Source organism: Microcaecilia unicolor, chromosome 3 (genome assembly GCF_901765095.1).
Source record: "Microcaecilia unicolor chromosome 3, aMicUni1.1, whole genome shotgun sequence".
Taxonomy (NCBI): Eukaryota; Metazoa; Chordata; class Amphibia; order Gymnophiona; family Siphonopidae; genus Microcaecilia; species Microcaecilia unicolor.
Genome location: NC_044033.1, coordinates 322,700,007 through 322,727,412, shown reverse-complemented (window position 1 = coordinate 322,727,412; position 27,406 = coordinate 322,700,007). Strand labels below are relative to the sequence as shown.

The following is a 27,406-nucleotide window of genomic DNA, read 5'->3' as shown; positions in this document are numbered from 1 at the left end:
ATGGGAAGGTCGACCTCACTCAAAGTGGCAAAGGGTGGGCCCGCAGGAGGCTGGAGCGCCAACAGTCAACTCAGCGCCTAACCTGAAGAAAAGGCGATGGTTCCAAACGACTGGGCTGAGCGAGGGTCCTGCACACGGAGTGATACAAGGCAGTATGCTCTGCTTGTATTCAAGATAAGACTGGAATTAATGTTGGGATTTCTTTTTATTTAGCATTTGTTGGACTAGACTGCACTTCCTCTCATGAAGCGCCAATTCCATAGGGAAGAAGCGCAAAGGTTGAAATGGGGGGGGGGAGTACTTAACAATAAGGAAATAGTGGGGGAGATATAAGGGGCAAGAGTTAAGAAGAGGGGACTTTATGACACATGGGAGGAAGGGAAGGGTATGGAGAGAGGGTCTCATCAGAGGGTGGATTTGGAAATGTACGGTTGCCCTGTTGAATATGTATAGATGGAATGCAAATGTATAACCATAAATTGTTAGAGGCCTCAATACTCCTCAAAAAACGAAACAGCTATTTGGAGATGTGCTTCGCCTGGGGGCGGACATTGTCTTCCTACAGGAGACGCACTTAAAACGTAATCATGAGCACCTGATGCGCCATAAGAGGTATCCTGAGATATATTGCGCATCTAGCTCAGATGGTAAAAAGAAAAGAGGAGTGCTGGTGGCTCTCTCAGATAAATTTGCCTGGGTCATACACAGAGTGATCAAAGATGTAGAGGGTAGATATATATTGATAATAGCGTCCATACAGGATAGATATTACACTATGATAAATGTATATGCCCCCAACGAGGGACATAAGTCGTTCCTAGAATCCCTGGAGAAGATTATTCAAAATCATGCAAAAGGTCAGCTTTTGGTGGGAGGAGATTTTAACTTAACATTGGACCCACGGGTAGACAACTCTGGTGGGAAGGTGGAGTATGCTAAGAGCGATAGATTAGCATTGAAGGCATGGTTAAATCGTTGGAACCTGCAAGACTTGTGGAGGGCCCATCATGGGGGAGAAAGAGACTATACTTATTATGCTCCCCAATACAAATCATACTCTAGAATTGATTTTTGGATGGGCGATGGAGAACTGAGTGACTCAATAGGGAAATAGAGATATTACCATGTAGTTGGTCGGATCATTCTTATGTGGCACTGACCTTGAAGGTGGGGGGGGAACATAAAAAACGTAAATATTGGAGGCTAAATGAAACCCTTCTCTTAGACCCACAAAATATTGCACAAGTAGAACAATATATAAGAGAATATATTGAGATAAATGATACGGAGGAGGTGCACCCTACGAGTGTTTGGGAGGGATTGAAGGCAGTATTGCGAGGTAAATTAATAGCACTGCAGGACACACCTCTCTAAAAAAAAAAAGCCCAAGAGGCAGCGATACGCCAACAGCTAGAAAAGCTAGAGAGAGAGACCACAAGGCAGATCCAAAGAATCCTAGTGTTGAACAGAATTTGCACCAGGCTCGGTTACAGTTAAATGAACTACAATTAGCAGAGATCACTATACAACTCCAGCGGGTTCAACAGGAACATTTTGAATTCGGAAATAGGGCCAGTAGACTACTAGCACACAAACTTAAGAATCAGGCACAGCGTAATTGGATATCAGATATTATAGACCAGGAAGGGGCCCGATGCACAAAAACGGAACAGATTCAGGAAGCCTTTAACCAATTTTATGAACAATTATACCAATCAGAACAAACAGCATCCCCTCGAGACATAAAAAAGTATTTACAGGAGACGGCACTACCGAAACTTACAGGAGAAGAGTTGCAGAGGCTATCACAGGATATTACTCTAGAAGAGATAACAGAAACAATAGAGGCCCTCCCCACCAATAAGGCTCCGGGGCTAGATGGGTTCCCCGCGCGCTTTTATAAAATATTTAATAAATTGCTGGCCCCAGTTTTACTAAGGCGATTACTTCCTTTGAGGATCTGGAGGAGCTGCCATATTCCTGGAGAGCGGCAGAGGTGATCCTAATCCTGAAACCGGGAAAAGATAAGTCCCAATGTGGTTCATATAGACCAATCTCCTTGTTAAATATAGACTACAAAATTTTCACCAAAATCTTGGCCTGTAGGATTCAGGGAATTTTGCCTAGGCTTATACATGAGGATCAGGCAGGATTTATAACAGGGAGACAGACATTTGATAATATAAGGAGTCTGATGCATGTTGTTCAATACGCAGAGGAGAATACGGCAGCACAATGATCCTCTTCTCGGTTGATGCCGAGAAGGCATTGATCGCGTGGAGTGGCCGTTTCTCTTCGAGACGCTAAAACAAATAGGCATAGAGGGCAGATATTTGGAATGGATCCAATTACTATATACCAATCCTCTGCAATATTAAAAATAAATAGTTCTCACTCTGAACCCATTCATTTAAGGAGGGGAACTAGACAGGGATGCGCAATGTCGCCCCTTCTGTTTGCTTTATCCATTGAGCCATTGGCCAAAAGGATTAGAGATCATGAGGGAGTGTCGGGGGTGACAAGGGGATGGAAAGAGCAGAAGATTATGTTATTTGCTGATGATATTCTGCTGACATTGTCACGTCCCCGGACCTCATTAGCGAATGTTATGCATACAATAACACAATTTGGGTTGAAATCGGGATTTAAAATTAATGCTACTAAGTCCGAACTCCTCAATCTTACTACATCTGACTTAGAGATCCAGCAAATCCAGAAGGAGTTTCCATCAAATGGGTAACAAAGGGCATTCAATACTTAGGAGTGATGATTACTCCGAAAATAGATCAGTGTTACCAGGCAAATTACCCACAAAAGGTGAAAGAAATGTTTGCAGAATTGGACAGATGGGAGGGACTGAATCTATCCTGGATGGGGAGAATCCACGCCATAAAGATGACGCTACTGCCTAAACTATTGTATATATTTATGGCACTACCAATACCAATACCTCACATCTTCTTTCAACGCCTAAATAGAAAAGTATTTGCGTACATCTGGCATAAAAGACCTCCTAGGGTGCGCAGGGATGTGATGCTACAAGCACCAACACAGGGTGGGATGGGAGTCCCAAATTTTCATCTGTATTATCAGGCGGCTCAATTGCGTGTACTGGCGGATTGGGACCCGATGACTGTAAAAAAATGGCTTCACTGGGAAAGGGCGTGGCTAGGCACACGATTCCTAGGAGACATATTATGGAAATCAGAAAAAGAAATACTGAGTATCCAGCGTAAGATCCCTGTAGGGATAGGTCATCTATTGAGCACTTGGCTTCAGTTACGCAGGAAGGTATTTCCAGAACGAAGATACTTTCTACAAATGGGGATTAGGAATGCCCCGGGCTTCCGGCTAGGTGAATTAGAGAAAACATTTTAACAATGGGCATATAAGGGGCTATACAAATTAGATCAAGTCTGGCAAGATGGAGAGATAAAATCCTTCGAAATACTTCAGGAGGAATATGAACTAGCCAATAGGGATATGGTCTATTACAACTGCCTGCGGAACTACATTGCTCGCAGGGCAAAGATGAGTTAGAACTCGCAGAAACAAAACTGAAAGGGCATTGAGGGGAGGTGGTAATAAAGGAAGTATCACTAGGATCTATAAAGCATTGCAACTCCTCACAACTCCACAGGACCATTACACAGAGAAATGGAAGCCGCCCTGCAGAAGAATTTCTCTTCGGAATGGTGGCAGAGTAGGTATAGACAGCTGTTGAAGCCCTCCATCGCCCAGGCCACAATAGAAAATGGCTATAAAATATTATACTGGTGGTACTATACGCCAGAGAAACTGCATAAAATATATCCCCGAGTATCAGCAAACTGCTGGAGGGAGTGTGGTGGACGGGCACATTTATGCATATCTGGTGGGATTGCCCAAAAGCCCAAAAATATTGTCACAAATATAGAAATATTGAAAAAAAGCTATACAAATAGAATACCCACAGCAAGCAGAAATTTGTTTATTACACTCTAGGCCCCCGGGTAGCAAAACATTTACGCACAAACTGGCGATCCAGATGCTAGTGGCTGCAAAAATGGCAATTGCAAAAGCCTGGAAAAGGGTGACAATGCCCTCTACCAAAGAAGTATTGGCTAGAATGGATTACTTACATGTGATGTCTAGGCTAACGGCGATGAGAAAAGGTCAGATGCATATATTTCATAAAATCTGGCAACCGTATGAGAAGGCTAGACAAACTCTTCTTTAACTCTAATGTCAAGGGGGGGGGGGAGGGTGCAAGGGTTTTGTTATAAGGGGAGATTTATATAAGTGTTGATTAGCAAATTTAGTGGTTAGATTTGGAGTTTCAGATCTATTGTAGTACATGTCAATGTCTAAGCTTCTGTTGTGTTGTTTATATGGAAAGATGGAAAAACTGAAAAATCTCAATAAAAAACATTTAAAAAAAAAAAAAAAAAAACCTGCTGAGCTGGACATTTCACCAATATTCAGTGTCACTTAAGCAGGTAGTGCCGCTGAATATTGCCTGTCATCACCGCAGCACTGTCTGGTTAGTACCAGGGCAGTCGTGGTGGCAGAGCCAACACTTAAAGCAGTTAGGGGTGATATTCAGGGGAGGGGGGAAGTTATCTATGTGGGCTATTGTTAAGATTTGTTATTTTACCATTAACTCGTGCTATTTTAGCACAGGTCCTATTTTGTGCAATGACAGTTAGAAGTAATATAACCCATCTTAACGGAAGACCACATAGATAAATTCTTCCCTATGTCCCCTAACCAATTAAGAAGCTGCATATTGTTAGGGCAGCAAATAGGGCCGCCAAAATAGCAGGCCTATCTTTGGACGGTTTAAACTTAACCAGCTAGCACACCGAATATTGGCTTGGCCTGTTAAGTTTAAAACGGTCAAAAATAAACTGGATATTCAACGCCAGTTACCGGAAACAGCCTGGCATAGAATATCCGGTCTCACTGCCAACCGCGGGAGTTAGCCGAGCTGCCTCCTGCAGTCTGAATATCGACCCCAGGGTGAGCAGAATTTCTCTGTATGTTGTAAATGATCCTCCCTCCAGGCCTGAAGGTCCTCAGGATCTCCCCTTCACCCTGGCTACTCCACCTCCTGGTTCACTGCAGTCCCGGGCAGGGCTCAAAGAAATCAAATTCAAGCAAACCTAACAGTTCTTTATTTTGCTTGGGATCCAACAGTCCAGCAGTTCAAAAAGACAAAATACTTGAAGGCGAAAAAAAAACCCCTCCAATTTCCCCCTGTTGCTCAGGGGTAAAACCACAGCAAGAGAAAAAAAAAACCTTTTAACTCCCAGACTTCCAGCACCCAGCGGGTGCCTTACGACAGTTTTATAGCCCTCGGGCTTCTTTCTTCCCTCCCCCTCTCCCTTTCTCTCCCTTGGGGGGTGGGGGGGCAAAACACTGCAAGTAGTTCCAGCAAAAAAAAAAACAAACACAGTTCTTGAGGCTTCAGCATACAGCTCAAAACCCTTTCAGCTTCTTTTAGGCTTTTTAGCCACAGTTCACACTCTACCTTCCTCCTGCTGGGGCTCAGCCCACTCCGAGAAAATCTCTCATCCCTCTTCAACCAGAACTCTTTAAACTCACAGTTCAATCACAGCCTGAGCTCTGGAAAATGAAAAGGCCCCACCCATCTGGGTCACTCTCTCTAAGCACTGACCCATCCTCCCACATGACCTTTCCTCTTCCCTCTCTTAGCCCAGCTACCATACCATGAGGTTACCTGCTCTCTTATTTTGTTACCTAAGGAGTGAGCCCAGGCTGAGAGGTCCATAGGCTCTTCCTCACTCTCCTCTCTTTCTCTCTGCCCAGCTTCTTGATACTCCATGGGCTCCTCGTTCCACCCCCTTGGCAGCTGTTCCTCTTTCCCTTGATTACCCTGCAGGGGCACCACCCTTTTCTTGTTAGAGTTCTCCCCCTGTTCCTGCTGGGGAAGGTAATCTCTGTACCAGGCTTTTCCCCGAGGTTGCTGGGAAATGTAGTCTCTTCCTCTCCTCCATTTTGTAGGGGTCACGAACCTTTCTCTGCTCTCTCTCGGGGATGCTGGGTAATGTAGTCCTTTTCTCTCCACCCTTTTTTAGGGGGATTACTACTTCTCTCGCGCTCTGGGGATGGAATGGAGGCAAGGCTCTGTTCTGCCTACGTCTGCTCCTGAGCCGCCTCCCTTCTTCCTCTTCCACTTCCATCTTATCTACCCCCAGGTCCTCTCCTTCACAATGTGGAAAGACGCCCCCTAGCAGTAGTATGGTGAGATTAGCGCTAGGGATCATGATGGCCATTTTGGATCCCAGCCAAGGCCTTGGTAAGAGCACCGGGGGGGGGGTGGAAGGATGCTCCTGCCTGAGACTACTGAAGTACTGATGAAGAATCCTGAGTAGATCCTTGGGGGGGGGGTGAGAACCTTGGGGGGGGGGGTAGAATTTGATTCTTTGGAGGCATGGTGATGTGGGTTGGGGGTGTCAAGAGGAGGGATTGGTCATCAGGGTGTGTCAGGAGAGAACATCGCCGCACGTCCACTGACACTACAGTGGCTACACTTACCACCTCTTCTTGAGGTGACAGTAAGTGCAGCTGTATTATCAGCAGTTGTGACAGCAAGCATGTGCTACCAACCTGCATGCTAGCTCTCACAGCTGGCCACTCCTTCAAACCCCCCTTCTCCACCCCTCCAAGTCACACCTGATTCCCACCCCTACCTGTGTTAAGCAGCTACCACGGTTTTTGTACCACACTGCTAGTTTTAATGCATGGTAAAGGTTAGCATGGGTTCACCCTAACATTGAACCATGCTAGCTGCTTAATGCAGGTTAATAAAAGAGCCCCATAGGCACTGGCCCATAATTTCCCTATGGGGAGGTAATTCTGTAAAGGGGCACCTATGTTTGTGTCAAGAACCTACCTATTTGGATCCTATTCTATAAAAAAAAAATAGGTGCGTACTTTTCTTTATAGAATTCTAGTGTAATAGGTCAAAAACCTACCTATATTTTAGATATGATCACTTACAGCAACCATAGAGCTGATGTAAGTGATGCCCCCTAGATTGTTAAAGAACAAGCATACATTATAGTGCTATATAATTTATATATTTATATACTAGCGTTAAGCCCGTTAAAACGGGTGAGATTTCCAGCTACCCTCCTCGCCGCCGCTCCCTCCCCCCTCCGGGCCGGGCCCCTGCACTGACCTGACAGTGCCTCTCACCTCCGTGTCAAAGCGCTGCAGGCAGCAACAGATCGCTCTGCTGCTGCCTGCAGCGCTTCCACACGCAGGTGAGAGGCCACTGTGGTTCAGTGTCAGTTCGGGGCCCGCTACAGAGGGGGGCGGGAGGCGGATAGCGGTGCGGGGATGGAGGGGAGGGTGGAGGTTGATGCGCGCAATGTTCGTTTCCAGGCTCCAGCGGCAGCATCCGACTCCGTTTCCCTCTCTGTTCCGCCCTCTGATGTCATCATGTCTTGACACGAGGGCGGGACAGAGAGGGAAGTCTCTACTGCGCATTTGCAGGTGAGTCGGTCACTTGCCATTTATATGTTTGATACAGGGCTTTTTTTGAGGGGGTACTTGGGGGTACTGAGTACCGGCACCTTTTCCATTGTCTGCTAAAATTGACCCATGGAACTCAAGTTTTAATGGAAGAGCTCAGGCTCTACACACCAATTCTGCCTTGACATAGATTCTGTGACTGAGTGCAAGGGGCCTGGCTATTGTGGGGTGGGTTCCCTCAGTGATCACCCCACCCCTGAAGGTGGCCTATCATTTGAGTACCGGCACCTTTTTTGCTAGAAAAAACACACTGTATATATTAAATGTGCTCCTGAACCATGCTATGCCCAAACTCCACCCATGTGAACGCCCACCTGCAAAGTGTGCGTCATCAAATTGGCATGTACTTGCAGAACAGCGGATAGCCAAAAATAGTCATTGATGTGCATATGTGTCAACATACATGCATATATGACTTGAATACCTATATTTATGTGCATTCTTGCCACCTAAATCTAGGCATCTCCTTATAGAATTATCACCTAAGAGTGCAGTATTTTGTTTATTGCATTGTTTTGATAGTGTCTTTATGACCATGAGTAGAGAGTGTGGTAGCCGTTTTAGTCCACTTTTAAAGGTAATCAGTAGAAATAAAACATGGAAAAGAAAATAAGATGATACCTTTTTTATTGGACATAACTTAATACATTTCTTGATTAGCTTTCGAAGAAGGTATCATCTTATTTTCTTTTCCATGTTTTATTTTGTTTTATTTCTATTGATTACCTTTATGACCATGGAATCAGAGATGCGATAATTTTCTTCTCAAGGGTGACAACACAATGCACATCTACCAGACTCCTGCTGCCAATATGGAGGAAGATGTGCATTTATTCTCAGGACAGGAAGTCATGGTGCACCATATATAAAAGAGACTTTGGAAGGGGAATGGGTACAGCTAAAGAAAAAAATTAATCATAATGTAACCCTGAAGGGTTAAAAATTGTTTAATTATCTGATTCTGCTGCAGCGGTTGCAGGAAGCGTAGCAGAATCAGGGTTGTGCAGCGTTGGGGCTGGCATTTTTCATGGCCCACATCTGAGGCAGGATTGGGCAGGAGAAGCTGCTGTCGCGGTTGAGAATTGCCGTGATTGTTTGCTTGAGCAACAGGGAGGAGAAAGGAGGTTGCCTGACAGAAGAGAACATTGGGGCTGCGGTGCAGTTGCAGCGGTTCCAGTGCATTTCTTGCCTGTTGTCCGTATGCGTATGTGACATCATGGGTTGTGTGGGTCACGCATTTTTTTCTTAAAAAAGGAGGAAAATGAATCCAGGTGCCGGAGGATGTGGTAACAGCGGTTAGCGTATCTGGTTTTAAAAGGTTTGGACAAATTCCTGGAGGAAAAGTCCATAGTCTGCTATTGAGACAGATTTGGGAAGCAACTGCTTGCCCTGGGATTTGTAGTGTGGAGTGTTGCCACGATTTGGGTTTCTGCCAGGTACTTGTGACCTGGCTTCGCCACTGTTTGGAAACACAGGATTCTGAGCTAGATGGACCATATGTCTTATGAGGCCTATACTGCCTGGTTCTGGAGGCAGAACATTAGTGGGACTGTTCACGGGAGAGCCTTCTGAAGATTTTGGAGCCAATTCTTGTATGGCCCAGGACGTCTGTGTTTGCATGTGCACATGGGAGCGGTAGCAGTCTTCGGTGCTTATGACTGCCGGCCCTATCTGTTGAAGGGGGGCGAGTTTATTTAAATTGACTTATTGAAGTGTTGTTCCAGAGGTAAAAACACATTGATTGAAAGTTTTGAAGCTGGAATTGAGAGAGTGAGTGAGATGCATTATTTTGAGTGCCTAGAAAGTGGTCCAATATTTGAGGGTTGGGCTAGTCAGGAGTAAAGAATGATTATCTTTGGGGGGGGAGGGGCTAGTCAGAAAACAGTAACACTGGAGCAGAAGGGGGTTATATACAGATGTAGGAAGAGAGGGTATTCTTTCATTTTGTTAAAGCTAGAGTAACAACAGGTTTACCTGGTGATACATGAGAGAGTTGTCACTAGAGTTTGACCTTTGAAGGCAAAGCACCCATGGTTCTAAGAGCCCTAGGAAGAAAAAGTACAGCTAAGTGACTGAAATTTTTAAAAGTGTGCACACAAGGCAAAATAGTAACCTGAAAGATGGAACTAAAGAGAAAAGGAGAGTAGGGATAACTTACCTGTTGAGTTCTTTGGAGGTGTCCGGGTATAAAATCTGAAAGATAAGAAAAAGAACCTTTAAAGAATTTAGCATTTTGAAAAAATGAACTTGCTTAAATGATTTTAAACAACTGATTTATGTGACTAATATTTATACTTATCGGAAATTGCTCTTGATGTTCTGGAGGAAAAGCTGCTTGGTCTTGTTGCTCTGTAATTAACACATATGTGTTGATTTGTCATCTGATAGTTTTGAAATTAAATTGATAACTATATGATACTTAATAGTTAATAGTAAAATAAAACATTTAATGCTAAATTCCCTGGTTGGTGGTGTTAATTTGAAGAAACTGCAGTGACAAATTTAACATTTTACTTATCGTGTAATACCGTGCTCCGCCACCAGGGGGTTTACAATAAATTTGGTTAATAAATAAGTCATCATGGTAATTTTTGGTTTATGATAGAAGTCAATTTCAAACCTTTTTAAGTTTTACCATCTGGAAATTATTGCCTTAGGAGCTGCTGTGTTTTTCCATGTTGTTCTTTCCTTGACTTCCGAATCACCGTGCTGGAAGCTGTGGTGTGTTTTTTTGCTGTTTGGTCCATTGTGGGACTCTCAGGTTTTCATACATACTTGATAAGCTCCAATCAAACCACAAATGAAGATGTAAGTTATGGGGCTGTGTGAGAAAGTGTAGAAGGATACATATGAAAGTGTATCTTCTCCTAGGTTCTCTATGTCTGCTGCTTATTGTAATAGAGTCTGGATATCTTTGAGACAAATAAGAAGCACATGGTAGGAATAGGGTTGAAAGGTTGAGCAAATCTGGTGACCCAGCAGGTAAGGTAAGGGTCATGCACTTGATGTACTGCCTTTCTGTCATAAGGGAGCTGAACTGATACTAGCACACTACAACTCCCCAGAAACCAACTTGGGGGAGGGGGTTTGTTATCAAACTGCATTATGGCAATTGGCAAAAAAGGACTCTAACATGTTTCTTGGCCATAGCACAGGATTTTTTAGGTTTCCACAGGATACATAGTAATGAGATGCAAATGCATGCAAAACACTTTTTTATTTATTTATTGAAGCTTTAATTTTTACATCAAGCATATATCTTGAATACAGAAAGATGTTTATATAGTTCCTTTTACAATTATAAATGAAAAACAATACAGGCAAATACTATAAACTAAATTATCATCTTTAGTCCACAATACGGTGGGAGCCCCTACTAATTTGAGGAAAAAGAAATTAATAAATCAGAAATACAATTTCTAATTAAGAACAAAGTGGCTGGTGAGAGCAATCGGGAATCCTAAATCAATCATGGGGTTGAAGTTGTCACAGTTATTGGAAGTGGTAACGAGGAATCTCGCAACTTAGCCTCTATAAAGGTATTTAATTGCTTTGCCTCAAAAAAACACATACTTTATTGAATTCAATTTTTTTACGCACTTGCATGGGAAATTCAGCCAAAAAAGTGCACCAAGCTGTAATACCTTCAGCCTTAATTTAAGAAATTCCTGTCTTTTTCTCTGGGTCGCCCTTGAGACATCTGGATACACTCTAATTTGGCAACCTAGGAAATCTTGATTTTTATTAAGAAAGTATTGTTTAAGTATCCAGTCTCTATCCGGCTGTAGTATGAAAAATACTTTAAGGGTAGCAGTTGTTAAACCCACATTCTCTCCTTCTATTATTTGAGTCAAATCCAAATTCAATCTAAAGTCTGTACTGGAAGAGCCTCTTTATCCTTTTGTAACAGTTCTTTTTTTCGATAAGGTTCTATGTAGTATATCTTGGATATTGGAGGATGGGATTTTTCTGGAATCTTTAAATTCTCAGTTAGAATCTTTAAATTCTCAGTTAGATACTGTTTAAAGGTTACTGTGGCACCATCCACGTCTGTCAACGAGGCTGTTTCTTCTTACAACAATACTCTATCCTCTGCCTTAGACACTCTTGCACCTTTGATGACCCGCCCTGTAAGGTGTACAAAACCTTAACCTTGGCTGACTTCTAATATCCGCTACCTACGTTCCTGTACCCGCTCCGCCGAACGCCTCTGGCGGAAATCTCGGGCCCTTGCTGATTTCTTACACTTTAAGTTCATGCTGACCTCCTTCCAATCTGCTCTTTTACGTGCCAAACAGGATTATTATATCCAACTGACCAACTCTCTTGGCTCTAATCCTCGACTTCTCTTCACCACATTGAACTCTCTCCTCAGACCCTTGCTGAATTCTTTCACAACAAGGTTCAAAGATAAACCTTGCTTTCTCTACCTCACCACCTCTCCCTCCACTAGTCCGTTCCCCTCTCTCTCCTTCCGCTCATTCCCTTTCCTCCTTTCCTGAAGTTACTATTGAGGAAACTAACTTCTCCTTTCTTCCTCAAATGTACCACCTGTTCCTCTGATCCCATTCCCACCCACCTTCTTAATGCCATCTCGCCTGCTCTTATTCCTTTTATCTGTCACATTCTCAACCTCTCACTTTCCACTGCGACTGTCCCTGCTGCCTTTAAACATGCTGTGGTCACACCTCTCCTTAAGAAGCCTTCACTCGACCCTACTTGTCCCTCTAATTACCGACCCATCTCCCTCCTTCCTTTTCTCTCAAATTACTTGAGCGTGCTGTTCACCACCGCTGCCTTGATTTTCTCTCCTCACATGCTATTCTTGACCCACTACAATCTGGTTTTCGCCCTCTCCACTCACCGAAACTGCGCTTACTAAAGTCTCCAATGACCTATTACTGGCTAAATCCAGAGGTCAATATTCCATCCTCATTCTTCTTGATCTTTCCGCTGCTTTTGACACTGTCGATCACAGCATACTTCTCGATACCCTGTCCTCACTTGGATTCCAGGGCTCTGTCCTTTCCTGGTTCTCTTCCTACCTCTCCCCCGCACCTTTAGTGTTCACTCTGGTGGATCCTCTTCTACTTCTATCCCTCTGCCTGTCGGCGTACCTCAGGGTTCTGTTCTTGGTCCCCTCCTCTTTTCTATCTACACTTCTTCCCTTGGTTCATTAATCTCATCCCATGGCTTTTCCTACCATCTCTATGCTGATGACTCCCAAATCTATCTTTCTACCCCTGATATCTCACCTTGCATCCAAACCAAAGTTTCAGCGTGCTTGTCTGACATTGCTGTCTGGATGTCTCAACGCCACCTGAAATTAAATATGACCAAAACCGAGCTTCTCATTTTCCCCCCCCAACCCCCCCGTTTTCTATTTTTGTTGATGGCTCTCTCATTCTCCCTGTCTCCTCAGCTCGAAACCTTGGGGTCATCTTTGACTCTTCTCTCTCCTTTTCTGCTCATATCCAGCAGATTGCCAAGACCTGTCGTTTCTTTCTTTACAACATCCGTAAAATCCGCCCCTTTCTTTCCGAGCACTCTACCAAAACCCTCATCCATACCCTGTCACCTCTCGTTTAGACTACTGCAATCTGCTTCTTGCTGGCCTCCCACTTAGTCACCTCTCCCCTCTCCAGTCGGTTCAAAACTCTGCTGCCCGTCTCATCTTCCGCCAGGGTCGCTCTACTCATACTACCCCTCTCCTCAAGACCCTTCACTGGCTCCCTATCCGTTTTCGCATCCTGTTCAAACTTCTTCTACTAACCTATAAATGTACTCACTCTGCTGCTCCCCAGTATCTCTCCACACTCGTCCTTCCCTACACCCCTTCCCGTGCACTCTCCATGGATAAATCCTTCTTATCTGTTCCCTTATCCACTACTGCCAACTCCAGACTTCGCGCCTTCTGTCTCGCTGCACCCTACGCCTGGAATAACTTCCTGAGCCCCTACGTCTTGCCCCATCCTTGGCCACCTTTAAATCTAGACTGAAAGCCCACCTCATTAACATTGCTTTTGACTCGTAACCACTTGTAACCACTCGCCTCCACCTACCCTCCTCTCTTTTTCCCGTTCACATTAATTGATTTGATTTGCTTACTTTATTTATTTTTTGTCTATTAGATTGTAAGCTCTTTGAGCAGGGACTGTCTTTCTTCTATGTTTGTGCAGCGCTGCGTATGCCTTGTAGCGCTATAGAAATGCTAAATAGTAGTAGTAGTAGTAGTATCAGTGGTGAAATGGCAGGCTGCTTAGGAAAATTTATCAGTCTCAAAATATTGATCGTTTTCTAAAATTTCAATCCTGTTTTGTAGGAAAATATTTTCTTTGATCAAATTCATTTGAATCTGTTGACAACTTTGAACAGCAGCTGAGTTATTTTCCATACCAGCAAAACACTTCTTTACTATGTAATTTCTATAATGCAGCTTGCAATGAACACAGAAGCTGCATTATAGTTGGAAAAATAACCCCAGCAAAAAAAAAGCTGGAGTAATTTTACTGTACCAGGAAGTCCCGATGCCTCTGGGACACATCTTAAAGGGGCCACAAAGTCAGGCACCTCCCCAATCACAGCTCCTCCAACTTGGAGGTAACCCCTATATCTGAGCCCCTCCCCTGATGCTTCTCCAAATCAAGGCTCCCCAACGGTAAGCCCCTGACCTGGAAGGCCCCACTCCAGTGAAAACACCCCAACACGGAAGCACCCCTGCCCCTTTTCAAAGGGCATCCCACTCAAGAGGCCCCCCCAGTCAGCTGAAGCTCCAAGCCCAGGCCTCCCTTGAAGATCCCTGGTTCTTAGTGAGGTCAGCTAGTCACCAAAGGCCCTTATACAGAGACCTGACCCCTAACAGTAGTACCACAAGACTACCGCTAGGGGTCTCCAGCACCATTGAGAACCCAGTGCCAGCAAGCACAGAAATGACTCAAGATTGCTTCTGCCTGACCCCCTAGGGACCAGGTAGGCCTGGGGAACCTCAGCTGGCTTAGGGGGGGAGGGCCTCCTGACTGAGGGCACCCTTTGAATGGAGGGGCTTCCGTGTCAGGGAATCTTTCAGTGGAGGGGTTTTCTGGTTGGTAGGGGAACTTCCAGGTCAGGGGTCTTTTCAGTAGAGGGGGGGACTGGGCTGGGGCTGTCAGGTGAGGAAGACCTGTATTGGAAAGGGCCTGCAGTGAGGGCTTCATTGGGCAGGCATCAGGAATCTCACTGACTCTTTATCCAGCCTCTTTAAGATGTGCCCAGCTTTGTAGCACGATATTTTTGGGATGTTAGAATATTGCTGCTTAAAGGTTGAATGCAAGCAGCGTTCACCATTTGTTGACTTTCTCAATAAATTAAGGAGTGGGGAAACCCTGACTTTTACCACACCTTGATAACTTTCCCCCCTCAGTCAGTGATGGCCAGGTACTATTAGGTGGGGCAGTAGCTTCATTGGATTTGGTATCTGTTTAGATTGTTACAGGGCTTGGAGGTGAGATCAGGAGTGGTGTGCTGGATGTTGGATTAGGTGTGGAAAATGGAATGGTGAAAGACCAGAGAATAAAATCTGACTTGCAACCCTACAAGAGGTCAAGCTTCTGTGGCTGTCAGCTAGGGATATATCCTTAGCAAGTTAGACTAGAATAACTGAGCAGACTGGATGGGCCAGTTGGCATTTTCCTGCCATTATTTATATGCTACTCACTCCAGCATCTAGGGCCATTCATTGCAGTTTGCAGTCTCACAAATAAAATTGATAAATGCATCAACCCCCTCTGCATATCTTTACAAACTATAGGCACCATGGGAAAGGTAATATAAGAACTCTACAAATACACCCAACCCAAGCAGCCCAGCCCATCTCATCCCTTCCACTTCCCACAACCACACAGTCTCATGTTACTGTCTTTTCTGAATGCAAATGGGGACAGGAAAAATAGGGAATGAGGCAAAGCATGTTATTCTGACTGGTGTGATGGAAGGCTTAACACAGGATGTTTCCTTATTTAAAAAAAAGTGGGGGGAGAGAGAAGCTTAACACCCTAGAACAGTGTTTCCCAAGTCCAGTCCTGGAGCATCCCTTGCCAGTCAGGTTTTCAGGATATCCACAGTGAATATGCATGAAAGAGATTTGCATATAATGGAGGCAGTGTATGCAAATCAAGTTCATGCATATTGATTATGGATATCCTGAAAACCTGACTGGCAAGGGGGAGGGGGTACTCCAGGACTGGACTTGGGAAACACTGTCCTAGAAGACTGATGGCCAGTTAGTCAATTGTCTTAGAAAAGATATTGCAAAGGGATTGTAGCCATATAGCCTCTGACTGCCCAGTTCTTTCCCAGTGGCGTTCAAGGATGATTTTTCTCTGTTCGTTGGAATGTAGAGATGTGGGCGATTTAGCATTGTCTAAAGGTGATGAGTTTTGTTACTTGGTCCCCATTTTGGGATTCCTTGACGGCAGTGGCAAGAAGCAGAATTCTAAACTCTTAATGTATGACACAGCACAGGAAGGGAGGGCAGAAGGTGGGGAGTGGGGGTAATAGGCAGGGGTTTGTTCTTTGTGGTTTAGGTGAGGGAGGGAGGGGATGGGGGGTTGGGATGGTGTTGGGGGGAAAATACAAATTTGTGATTAATGGATGATGTCATTTTCTGTTTGGTTTAAAAAATGCCTATGACACTGGCTTTTTGATGCAGCCAATTGACAAATGTTACTGTTGTACTTTTTACCATCAATAAAAAAAAGATTGAAACATATATTTTTTAAATTTAAATTTCTCTCCCAGAATTAACAGTGCTTGCCTGCTCATCAGATTTCATTGCTATGAAGGTTCCTATGTGTTAAGGTACCCAATCTAAATTCTTATTTTTCAGATTAAAGGATCTTGGTCAAGTAAAAGAGGTAACTACAATCCATACAGCTATGGTAACATCCTTACTAACTGTTGTACTGCACTATGTGGACCCCTTGCTCCAGGTAAGTTGCACAGATATGGAGCTTTTTACCAGCTCAGGTTTTAAGACAGGTAGGGGGGTGGTCATTTTATAAGGAGCCCACTAATTTAGTTAGTAAGAACGCATGTAAATACCAGTATTTTGGTCATGTATATGCATAAGTGGCCTCTTGAAAATTACTGACTAGCATGAAAGTATCTGCATAAGTTTCATGATATATTTTTACTGGGTGGGGGAGGGGTGCACAGGGGTAGAGGAGTCCACATGCATGTAGCTTATAAAATTCCTAAGTTTATGCATGTACTTGTAGAAAGTGTTAACATTTCTAGCATGACATATATGCATATTCTTTCATGCCTATGTTATTGCTTAAAGTCAGTTATGCAAGTAGGACTGGAAGAGTAGCCTAGTAGATAGTGCAACAGCCTGACAACCAGGGGAACTGGGTTTGATTCCCACTGTAGCTCCTTGTGACTCTGTGCAAGTCACTTAACCCTTCATTGCCCCTGTATTTAATATGTAAACCACTTTGACTGTAACCACAGAAAGGTGGTATATCAAATCCTATCCCTAGATTGCCTGTGGAGGGCAGGGAGGCAATGCATGAGATTAGTGCACTTTTGCATTTGACTTGGCATATCTGAAACCCCCTTTCTTTGGGGTGGGGAGTTCAATTATTAGTCAGATGTAGACACACTGATACCAGTGTCCTTTGAATATATTGCACATCTGATTTTAGTGATATTAATATATTTGTATGTTCAAAGTAATCATTTGGCTGATATTTAGCTGGCTCACTGACTGCGTTAAGTAAAGTACTGATCCAGGCACCTAATTCATGTATTCAGCACTCACTAGCAGTATTGAATATACACACATGAGCAGTAATTGTGTTAGCACTGCCTATTTAGTTTAGGCCTGCAATATTGGCAGACCTAAATTGAATGGATAACCTGATTAGCAGCTGAATATCGCCACCATTCCCTTAATCCCTTAATCTGTATAGATATTATCTGGTGATTTAAGGGTTCTTTTACTAAGCTGCGATAAGCATTGACGCATGCTTACCGCAGCTTAAAAGGGCTTATGCAGGGTGCGCTGAGGCATCCCGCGGTAAGTTTCAAATGTGTGCAGGCTATCCATGCACTAAAAATATTTTTTATTTTTTGACTGAAAGGGCGTGTCTGGGGGGGCAGAGCACCAGCATTTCTGCACCAATCAGCACATCGACATTGCTGCAGGCTGATCAGCACAGGGTTAGCACGTGAGCCCTTACTGCCTACAGATAGGTGGCGGTAAGGCTTAACATGCTAATTTTAGTTAACGACCGCACACTAATGGCAACATTAGGTCATTGCCATTAAGTTGGAAAATGAAAAATTGACCATTTTCCAGCTACAGTAGAAATGGTCTTAGTGTGCGGAAAAGACCTGCATAAGGGCATATTAAGGGAAGGGAAATGGGACTTGATATACCGCCTTTTTGTGGTTTTTGCAACTGCATTCAAAGTGCTTTACATAGTATATTCAGGTACTTACTTGTGCCAGGGGCAATGGAGGGTTAAGTGACTTGCCCAGAGTCACAAGGAGCTGCAGTGGGAATCGAACTCAGTTCCCCAGGATCAAAGTCCACTGCACTAACCACTAGGCTAGTCCTCCATGTTAAGGCCAATTTCTACTACTGCAGCTTTGTAAAAAGACCCCTTAATACATGATTCCCAAACCTGGTCCTGGAGGCACCCCAGCCAGTCAGGTTTTTGGGATATCCACAATTAATATTCACGAGAGAGATTTGCATGCAGTGGAGGCAGTACATGCAGATCTTTCTCTCTCTCATAAATATTCATTGTAGATATCCTAAAAGCTAGACTGGCTGGGTGCCTCCTGGACCAGGAGCCTTAATGATTTAAACAGCCCAGTATTATCTGTATAATTTTTGAAAGTGTATGGATAAGGACATTCACACCACCCCACTGGTCAACGCATAACTCCTGCTGAATATTGGCCCAATGATATTTATTTATTTATGTTTTCTTGAATGGGGATGCTAGAACTACGCAGATTTTTAATTATGATTTCTCCTCTGTGTTATTCTTTAGTTGATTGCAGAAGGACTTGTACAAGCAACACACCGCAGCCAGCAGCACCTTCTAATGGAATCACAATGTATGGGGCAACCCAGTCTCAGAGCAATATGGTAGGAGCCATCCCGTAGTGTTGTTCATCTGGATGCCTATGAGTGAATCTCTGCTACTTGTTCCTGTATACCTACATATGTACTAACTAACTAACCAATATTATTGTGTTCAATAACGTTACCCATGACAGCAGTAACATTGTAATAATGCAATGGGGTTTCATAGTAAAATGCCAATGTTTTATGGTTGCATAGTAATATATTACTTCACCACAGGATTCATAGGAGCAATACGCATTCCTGTACAGATGCGATTTGGAGAATGTGCCATTTACAATGCACCACTTAGGGATAGGATTTCTCGCAGAGTTCCCACCTGTCAGGTTCTGGGCTTGGGCGTCCTGCTGGCAAATGTGCCTGGTTCAGAAGTTTTCCTTAAGTGAGCATTTGTAAGGGGTTTAGCTTAGGGGTTTTTTATTTCCAAACCTGGACCTTCACCTGCCTTCTCTGTTTAGTGTGTCACAACTTGATGTAGCCAAATTAAAATCTCTGACTCCACAAGCAGCACAGCAGAGCAACAAGAGAAGGTCTGGCTTTCCTTTTGGGCATTGAATTTATTTTTTTTTAAGTTCTAGCTAAATAAATATCATAGCATTACCACCGAGTCAAAAAACTGTTGAAGTATTTTTTCTACAGAACATATGTTTGGTATCTATCCTCTGTGCCATGTAAATAATGTTATTTTTTAATAAAAAAATAAGCTTCTTTGATTTAGCTACCATAACATACAAAATTACGTACAGTGTTCTCCAGAATAAAATAATAATTTTGTATGACCTTTGTTTTATGCGGTTAATGCAATTATTTTTCCATGAAGAATAAGATATAAAAGATGACTTTATAAAAAAAAATTCTTTACTACCGAAATTGTCTTAAGTTTATTTTTGTACGTTGGGTGGGAGATGGAAAAGGTTTTTAAGGTTGATGTATAAGTGTTGCATTCTTATGGTATCTAAAACATACCTCTTAACCCTTCATGGAGGTTTACTGGAAAATGCAGGAGCATGACTGAAGTGTGCGATGTGTACTTCATGGTTTTCATATTTGAGTCGTCAGGTGTGATAGAACTGCCTGTGGCTCGCTAGTGGATCCCTAAAGCCACAAATCTGACGAACTTCTGTAGTTTGTTATTATCCATTCTCCCTTCTCATTGGCAGTGGAGCAAGACATGATTCAAAATCTAGGTTTCACTTTACAACCATGGGTTTTGCTGTTCATTATGAGGCATATTTTCAAAGCACTTAGCCTCCCAAAGTTCCATAGAAACCTATGGAACTTAGCCTCCCAAAGTGATTTGAAAATATGCCTCAAAGTCTGCTATCTCCTGCCTAAATAACCGTCTCTTAAAAATAACATAAAAAATGCTATAGGGTTTCCAAATTCTGAGGCATTTACACACGGAAGTTGGCTCTTACTGTGCAGCCAGACATGTGCATGTAAATGCACAGTAAGAAGGCATTTCTGTGAGTGTTGAGCAGAGGTGGAATTGCAATGTGTATGCACATGGTATCAAATAGATGAGTACTCGTGTGAAAGTCAAATCTGTAACTAGGCGCTCATGAGCGTCTGTCCACTGTGCGAGTAGTTGCAGAGGAAATTAGTGCTTATTGCGCGCAAACACTGTTCCATGAGAGAGTGCGTAAGTCCGATAGAATGTACGGTAATTGCATGATGTAGACATGGGCTGGGCTCTCAGTTACACAACGTAACTTGCAAATACTGGAAGTTACGTGCGTGTACCCTTGCCGCACCCTCGGTTACTCTAGGTCTTTGGCTGGTGAAACTCTGGTCACCTAAGTATAAGAAGCGCTGGGTTACACTAGTATTCTGTAACAGAATCGAGGTGCCCAAATGCCCTTATAGAATAGGTTTTCACTGCACGGCATCGGAGCACATAGGCACCACTTCTAGAATTGTCTCCCTAGAGTATACACATACATTCATTCATTCATTCATTCAAGTATTTATATACCAACTTAGACCTAAGTGGTTTACAGTTTCATTTTACAGATACTAGGTCTGTCCTAGTGGACTCACAATCTAAGTAATACATTAACTCCTTCAAAGCAGATGTAAATTGGTACAGCAGGATTTCAGTACTGCTGTGGATATTTCTGGTGTGCTTTATAAAGCCACATGCATGTGTTGCCTTGACAAAGCAGTGGAGGGGCATAATTGAACGTCGCCGGCGATCTATTTTGGCGGCGGCGCTACTGCTGGCCGTAACGTATTATCGAAAAAGATGGCCGGCCATTTTTTTGTCGATAGTACGGTTTAGCCCGGCCAAATGCCAGAGTTTGCCGGGTTTGAGATGGCCAGTTTTGTTTTTCAGCTATAATGGAAAAAAATGCCGGCAATTTCCAACCCAGCGACATCCAAGGCATTTGGTCATGGGAGGAGCCAGCATTTGTAGTGCACTGGTCCCCTGACATGCCAGGACACCAACCGGGCACCAGGGGGCACTTCTAAAAATTTAAAACAAATATACAAATACCTCCCAGTGCATAGCTCCCTTACCTTGGGTGCTGAGCCCCCCCAAATCCCCCCCAAAACCCACTCCCCACAACTCTACACCAATACCATAGTCCATATGGGTGAAGGGGGGGCACTACATATGGGTACAGTGGGTTTTGGGGGGGGGTTTGGAGGCTCAACACTTACCACCACAAGTGTAACAGGTGGGGGGGGGAAGGGCCTGGGTCCACCTGCCTGAAGTCCACTGCAACCAACATAAATTGTTCCAGGGACCTACATACTGCTGTCAGGGAGCTGGGTATGACATTTGAGGCTGGCATACAGGCTGGCAAAAAAGGTTTTTATTTTTATTGTTTAGTGTGGGAGGGGGTTGGTGACCACTGGGGGAGTACAGGGAGGTCATCCCCATTCCTCCGGTGGTCATCTGGTCAGTTCGGGCACCTTTTTGAGGCTTGGTCGTGAAAATAAAAGGACCAAGTAAAAGCAGCGAAATACTGATTACCGCTGCTTTTATTCCCATTATCCGCAAAAGCCGGCCATCTGGTAGCCATGCCCATGCCCGCCGATGTCCCGCCTTCGCTTTGCCGCCGACACGCCCCCTTGAAACTTTCGCCAGCTCGGCGACGGGAAAGCGGCGATGGTGTCAAAAAAGCAGCTTTCGATTATACGATTTCGCCACTTTTGCGAGATCGCCGGCCATCTCCCGGTTTATGTCAGGAAGATAAGCCTGATAGTCACCTTTTCAGTTATGAGCTATCGAACCCTGTTATAAAATTACTCCCCAGTGTATCTTTAAAGAAGCAAAATGCATATTCCTACTTTAGTTGTTTAATGCTCCTTTAAAACAAGAGCTGGACAACACTAAGAACTCATGTGGAGCTCAGTTGGATGTACATTAATATGAAATGCCTAAAGGTGCTTATGTAACTTTAAAAAATAGGATCTCAGAACCGTCCCCAGCAGAGCACAAATTTTACCTTATGCAAAGAAAGGGTAAGAGGGTACATGTATTCTCGGCTGAAACTATACTCCTGGGAAGCACTATTCCCTCTAAGCTGGAGCGGGAGTCTTCCCTACAGTCCTTCCAGTGGGGGGAGCTGTTTCACTATCACATTTCAATAGTGAGGGACAGTCAGGTTCTGGAGGACTCCAGGGAACCTGCCTGACCCTAGCGATCAAAAATACAATATTGAAGCCAGAAACGCCAAGGGTGGCCCATCCCAATGCTGGACATCTACCACTGCAATGCTGGAGATTGAAGACAAATTAGTGAGGTTTTTCTCACAGGCCCCAGCTGTGTCTAAAAGCAGTTCTGACAGAAGCACATTCCAACAACTGACTTATTGTAATAAATAAATAGAAAATAAAATTCTTATTTCTACCTTTGTCGTCTGATCATTATTTTATTAATGGTGCTGGTCCTAGTCTCTGTTTTCTGTTTTCCTCTGTCTTCTCTTAACTATCTCGCCAGAGTCTCCTTATTTGGCACTTATTTCTCTCCATTTCCCCCATCTTCTCTCTCTGCATGCCTGTGTATCCTATCCACATCACCCCTGTGTCCTCCTTGGCCCTATCTTCTTCCCACCATATTGAGCATCTCCAATCTTTGTGTCTTTATTCTTGCCCTATCCAACATAACTTTTCTGTGCCCTTATGCCCCCCCCCCCACATGCCAGCATCTCTCCCTCTCCCTCTCTTTCGTTTCCTCCTGTCTTCCCTCTCCCAGCCAATCTCTTCTTAACTTCCCCCCTCCAGGGTGGAGCAAGTGCCCTTTCTCTTTCCTTGCTCCTGTTCTGTGTCGCTTTGCAGGTCCAGCACCTCTCCTCCTTTCCCCGCATGCCCTGGCATCTCTTCCTCTCTCTCCCCCACCCCATCACTCCCACCACCTTGGCAATTCCCCCACTATCTTGGCATCCCTTCTTCTCTCCCCCCACCACCATGGTCTTGGCATCCTTTCCTTTCTGCTCCCTAACTCTCCCTTTTCTTCCATCCACGTGCAGCATTTGCCCTCTTCCTTCCCTCCTATCCATGTGCAGCATTTCCCCCTTTCCTTTCCCTTCTATCGAAATACAGCTTTCCCACCTTTTCATTCAAGTGTAGCATTCTCACCCCTTCCTCTTGCGTGTCTAGCTACCTCTGTTGGGTCCATATCTCCCCCTCTCATTCCTCCATCCCCCAGGGTCCAGCATGTCTTTCTCCCAGTACTCCCCATAGGCCAGCATCTCCTCTCCCCCCAGTGCTCCCACCCTGTAGTCTGGAATCCCTCCTTGTAGTCCGTATCTTTTCTTCCCTGTCCCCTCCATGGGTCCAATATGTCCCCTGTTGCCCCCCCCCCTTGCATATTCTGCAAATCTCCTACCGTTCCTGGTGGATCCAGTGCCTCTGCTCTCCTACTTCCATCCAACCATCTCACACTGGTACAGCACTTCTTACTCTTCATTCCATTCCACCCCCTCCCTTCCCCTTGTGGTAAATCCAGCACCTCTCCTCCCCCGCCCCCCCCCCCCCCCCATGGTCTTTTAAAACCTATTTTAGTGGCGGCAGCGATAAACACACGCTATATGTGGTCTGCCCGGAACCCCTGTCTGGTGCATCCTGCCCCTGTGTTAACAGGAAGTTGAGTCACGGGGGGCCGGACATGTCAAAGAGAGGGATTCAGGGCAGGCCGTGGGCAGTGTGTATTTATCGCTGTCACTGCCAAAACATGTTATAAAAGACCGCCGTGGGGGGCAGGTGACTGGATTCACCTGAGGGGGGGATAGTCGTATGCTGGATCCAGAGAGGGAGAGACATGAAGGGGAGAAAGATGCCTCTGCAAAAAGCAGGGAGGAGATTGAGGAAGCCAATGAATGAGATTGGACCCCTTAAGTATGTGAGATGGAGAAGGGGCCCAATTAGGGTTACCATATGTTCTCTTTTAAGAGGACATGTCCATGTTTTGGACATCTTCAGATATGTCCTACAGGATTTTTAATTTTTAGGGAAATGTCCTCTTTTTCTTTTGTGTGCCTATGACCAACACACCTACCCACATAATGAGAGAAACAATCTCTGTCTTATTAGTCAGTCTGGACATATGGGGGGTGCTAAAGAGAGAAGACATTGTTGATCACCTGTCTGCTCCCCTGCTGGTTGAATCGTCAAAGGAATTTTGTTCGTGCAACACAATTTTAAGCATATGTCATGCAAAAACCTTCATACATATCACAGAATCCAGACAAAGAGATATGCGCTCTTATGATAAGTACGCTTAGGCTCAGTCAAACTCAAATCCAGAAGTTCTTGAAATGTAGAATGTCTACTGCTGTATAGTTACTTTGATGTGTGTTTACTAATTACAAATAAAAATTTCTTTAGCAAAGGTAGCAACCATTTTAATTTTTTTCTGGCCTCTTTTTGTCTCTGCAAATATGGTAACCCTAGGCCCGATTGCATATGTCACATGCCAAATGCTTGTGACTTGGCATGTCTGTTGAAGCGCCACACCCCAGTGCAATTGGAGGACTCCTGCTAAGCTTGGAACAGTTCTGGGAAGGCCCACATGCAGATCACTTAAATATAGATGCTGCCTTGTGGTACACCTACTTTTTATACGTGAACCTTTGTCCACAATTTTATAAGAGCCAGTGTTCACTTGTATAATGTGCTTTCCATGCAGAAAAGGTTTTATAAAATTATCTCCTCTAGCTCCAAAAATTTAAAATAAAATCTACTGAGTTAGTCTGATTAGATCAGTTTTATTCAGTGTGAATTTCCTCTATGCCAAGGAACTGGCTCCATAGGAACTGTGCCCACCCCGCATGAATTAAAAGTGGGCTATTTACAATTTATTGAACTGTTATAGTCATTGTACTGTTCCAGGTCTTTGGGAACTCACTTGATAAAGATCAGAGATTGTATCATGTCTCCTGGAGTCAGAATGGCTCATGCCATGTGTGCATTATCATTTATGACACTACTTCTCACAGAGGCCAGAGAGAAATATAATATGAACATAGGCTATGCTTAAGAAGCGACTACTTAGCTTGAAAAGGACACACAGTCCACAGTGCTGTGAAGACGAGTTCGTCTGACCTGACACCCACAAACAATTCAGAGGTGTTTTGGTCAACGTGACCTGCTTCCGGGGTAATTTACAAAGCAGTTGCCAAAATAATCAAAACCGCTAGTACAGTGACGCCAGAGAGTATCCAACTGTTTTGGAAGTTGGTTTTTTTTTGGTATATTTCTCCCATTGTTTTTAAGATTAAGTCATTAGGGCTTGCCGATCCAAAAGATTGATGGTTGTCTCAAGCTCCAGATCTGGAATAGCTTTGTGCTATTGGAGCCCTATAGTTTGCTGTGGATTGAATGTCTGATGCCTCCTAGCCTCATTTGGGAGTTCTTCAATGAGCAAAATAATTTTTATATATAATGTTGTAAATTAAATATTTATATGTTGTTACCATATGGGTTTCTGCCAGGTACTTGTGACCTGGATTGGCATCTGTTGAAAACAGGATACTGGGCTAGATGGACCATTGGTCAGACCCGGTTTGGCTATTCTTGTGTTCTAACTTAGCAATTAAGGATATTTTTTAAAAAGTTGCTGCCAGGACCAGGACACAAATGCAGGTCCCAAGATATTCTCGAATGAGAACCAATAAGGATTCATTTACAGTAATACTCTTAACGGCAGTAAATACAACTTAAAATGAGGAGCTAAATATTCAAAGCAGTTAGAAATGATTGGAACCACCACAGTTTTAATTTGTTGCATTCCGACAGTTGCAAAATTGTCTTATTTGGTGTGGGACAGTGTAGGGAAAACCTAGTATGGAAACCATATCAGCTGTATTATACATCTCATTGTGTACTGCATCACTGTCCGATCCATATTGTCTTCTGTTTCACTAAAAAGGCAGCACGATGACAGAGTTTCAGCACTGTGTGAAAGAATTTAACAAGTTGTTCGTCTGTGCTGTCAGGATTACACTACTAAATAAATATCAGAGAAAAAAATTAACTTGTATTGCAAGTCTGTTCTGCAGAGCTGTTGAAGGCTGGTGCTCTCTGTGTGGCCTCTGCATAATGTTGACAAACCGGAAAAAAATGTCTGTAGACAGAAAGAATTCCAGCTGTGTTTTTCCACAGCCAGCTGTGCCCTTGGGTTTTTGGTTTTCTTATGCTTTGATGAGCCCCATTGTAAACACATAATTCTCAGGCTATTTCAACATATAAAATTGAAAAGAAGAGAGACCAGTCCGTTGCTCAAGAATATCTGAGGGCATAGCAGTTGTTAAAGTAGCTGTTAGTTAGAGCACCTTACAGAACTGTTAAAGCATTGTTTTTCCTGTTACGTGTTAAGCTGTACAGTTTAGGGGGCAAAACCTAGCACGTAGTCCCCAGATTCTGTATATGGCGCCCAAAACTTATGCGCTGAAGTTTGGCACACATCCAGCATATTCCATAATTGCGTGTGCAATTAAGTTGACAAATGAGCAGTTAATTGGCAATAATTGGGTGCTAATAATCAATTATTTGCACTAATTGGCAACCATTAAAATTACGCACGTATCTTCCTACTCGGGATTCTATAAAGATGTGTGAGTAAATTTCCATGTGGCTCTGAAAAGGTGGTATGGCCATGGGAGGGGCACGGGTGGATCAGAGGTGTTGCTAGAATTTATGTACAGTGTTATAGAATATGGCAAATCCGCACCTATTTCAGATATGAAGATTTAAACCAGGTTTCAGTTTGTAGATCCTTTCACGTTCCATAAACTGCACCCAAATCGCACTTAGTGCTTATTTTTTTCGGCACCCAAAGTTGGGCGCCTTTTACAGAATCTAGGCCATTAACCCTGTGTGGTAAATGCAGGGGGTGTATCCAGCATCTGCCCTACATTTACTGAACAGAGCAGACACTTACCAAACAGGCACTGTATTACAAGCAGTGCCAGATATTGTGGGTGCTCCTGTGCTATCAGGCATTGCATGCATTGAAGTGTCGACTCACTCCAAAAGTTAATTTAACAAGAATCACTACCACAGCATCACCTCTCACCCCTAAAATGCTGTACCCTGCCAGTTTCTGCTCCTCCCTTTCGACAAATCCTGCTTCCCAAAATAATCTTCCCCTCCAAAGCCCACAGCTTCCACCCTCAAACTTCCTTCCTAGCCATTAACCCTTCCCCCCCCCCCCAAAAAAAAAACCAATTCCACCTCACCCCCAAACTCCAGAACCTATCCAGGGGTCTTCAGTGGAAT

The 27,406-nt window shown here is 43.9% G+C and overlaps 1 protein-coding gene across 1 annotated transcript in view; it reads left to right on the top strand.

The window, feature by feature from the left end:
- The window catches only part of LOC115464694 (probable palmitoyltransferase ZDHHC14), a 238,743-nt gene that overhangs the window by 208,258 nt on the left and 3,079 nt on the right, over nucleotides 1-27,406 (top strand). The window contains exons 10-12 of the mRNA XM_030195052.1: nucleotides 10,248-10,350; nucleotides 16,406-16,508; nucleotides 18,585-18,682. Of these exons, the coding sequence (XP_030050912.1) occupies nucleotides 10,248-10,350; nucleotides 16,406-16,508; nucleotides 18,585-18,682 (304 nt within the window). The remainder of the gene's footprint in view (nucleotides 1-10,247; nucleotides 10,351-16,405; nucleotides 16,509-18,584; nucleotides 18,683-27,406) is intronic.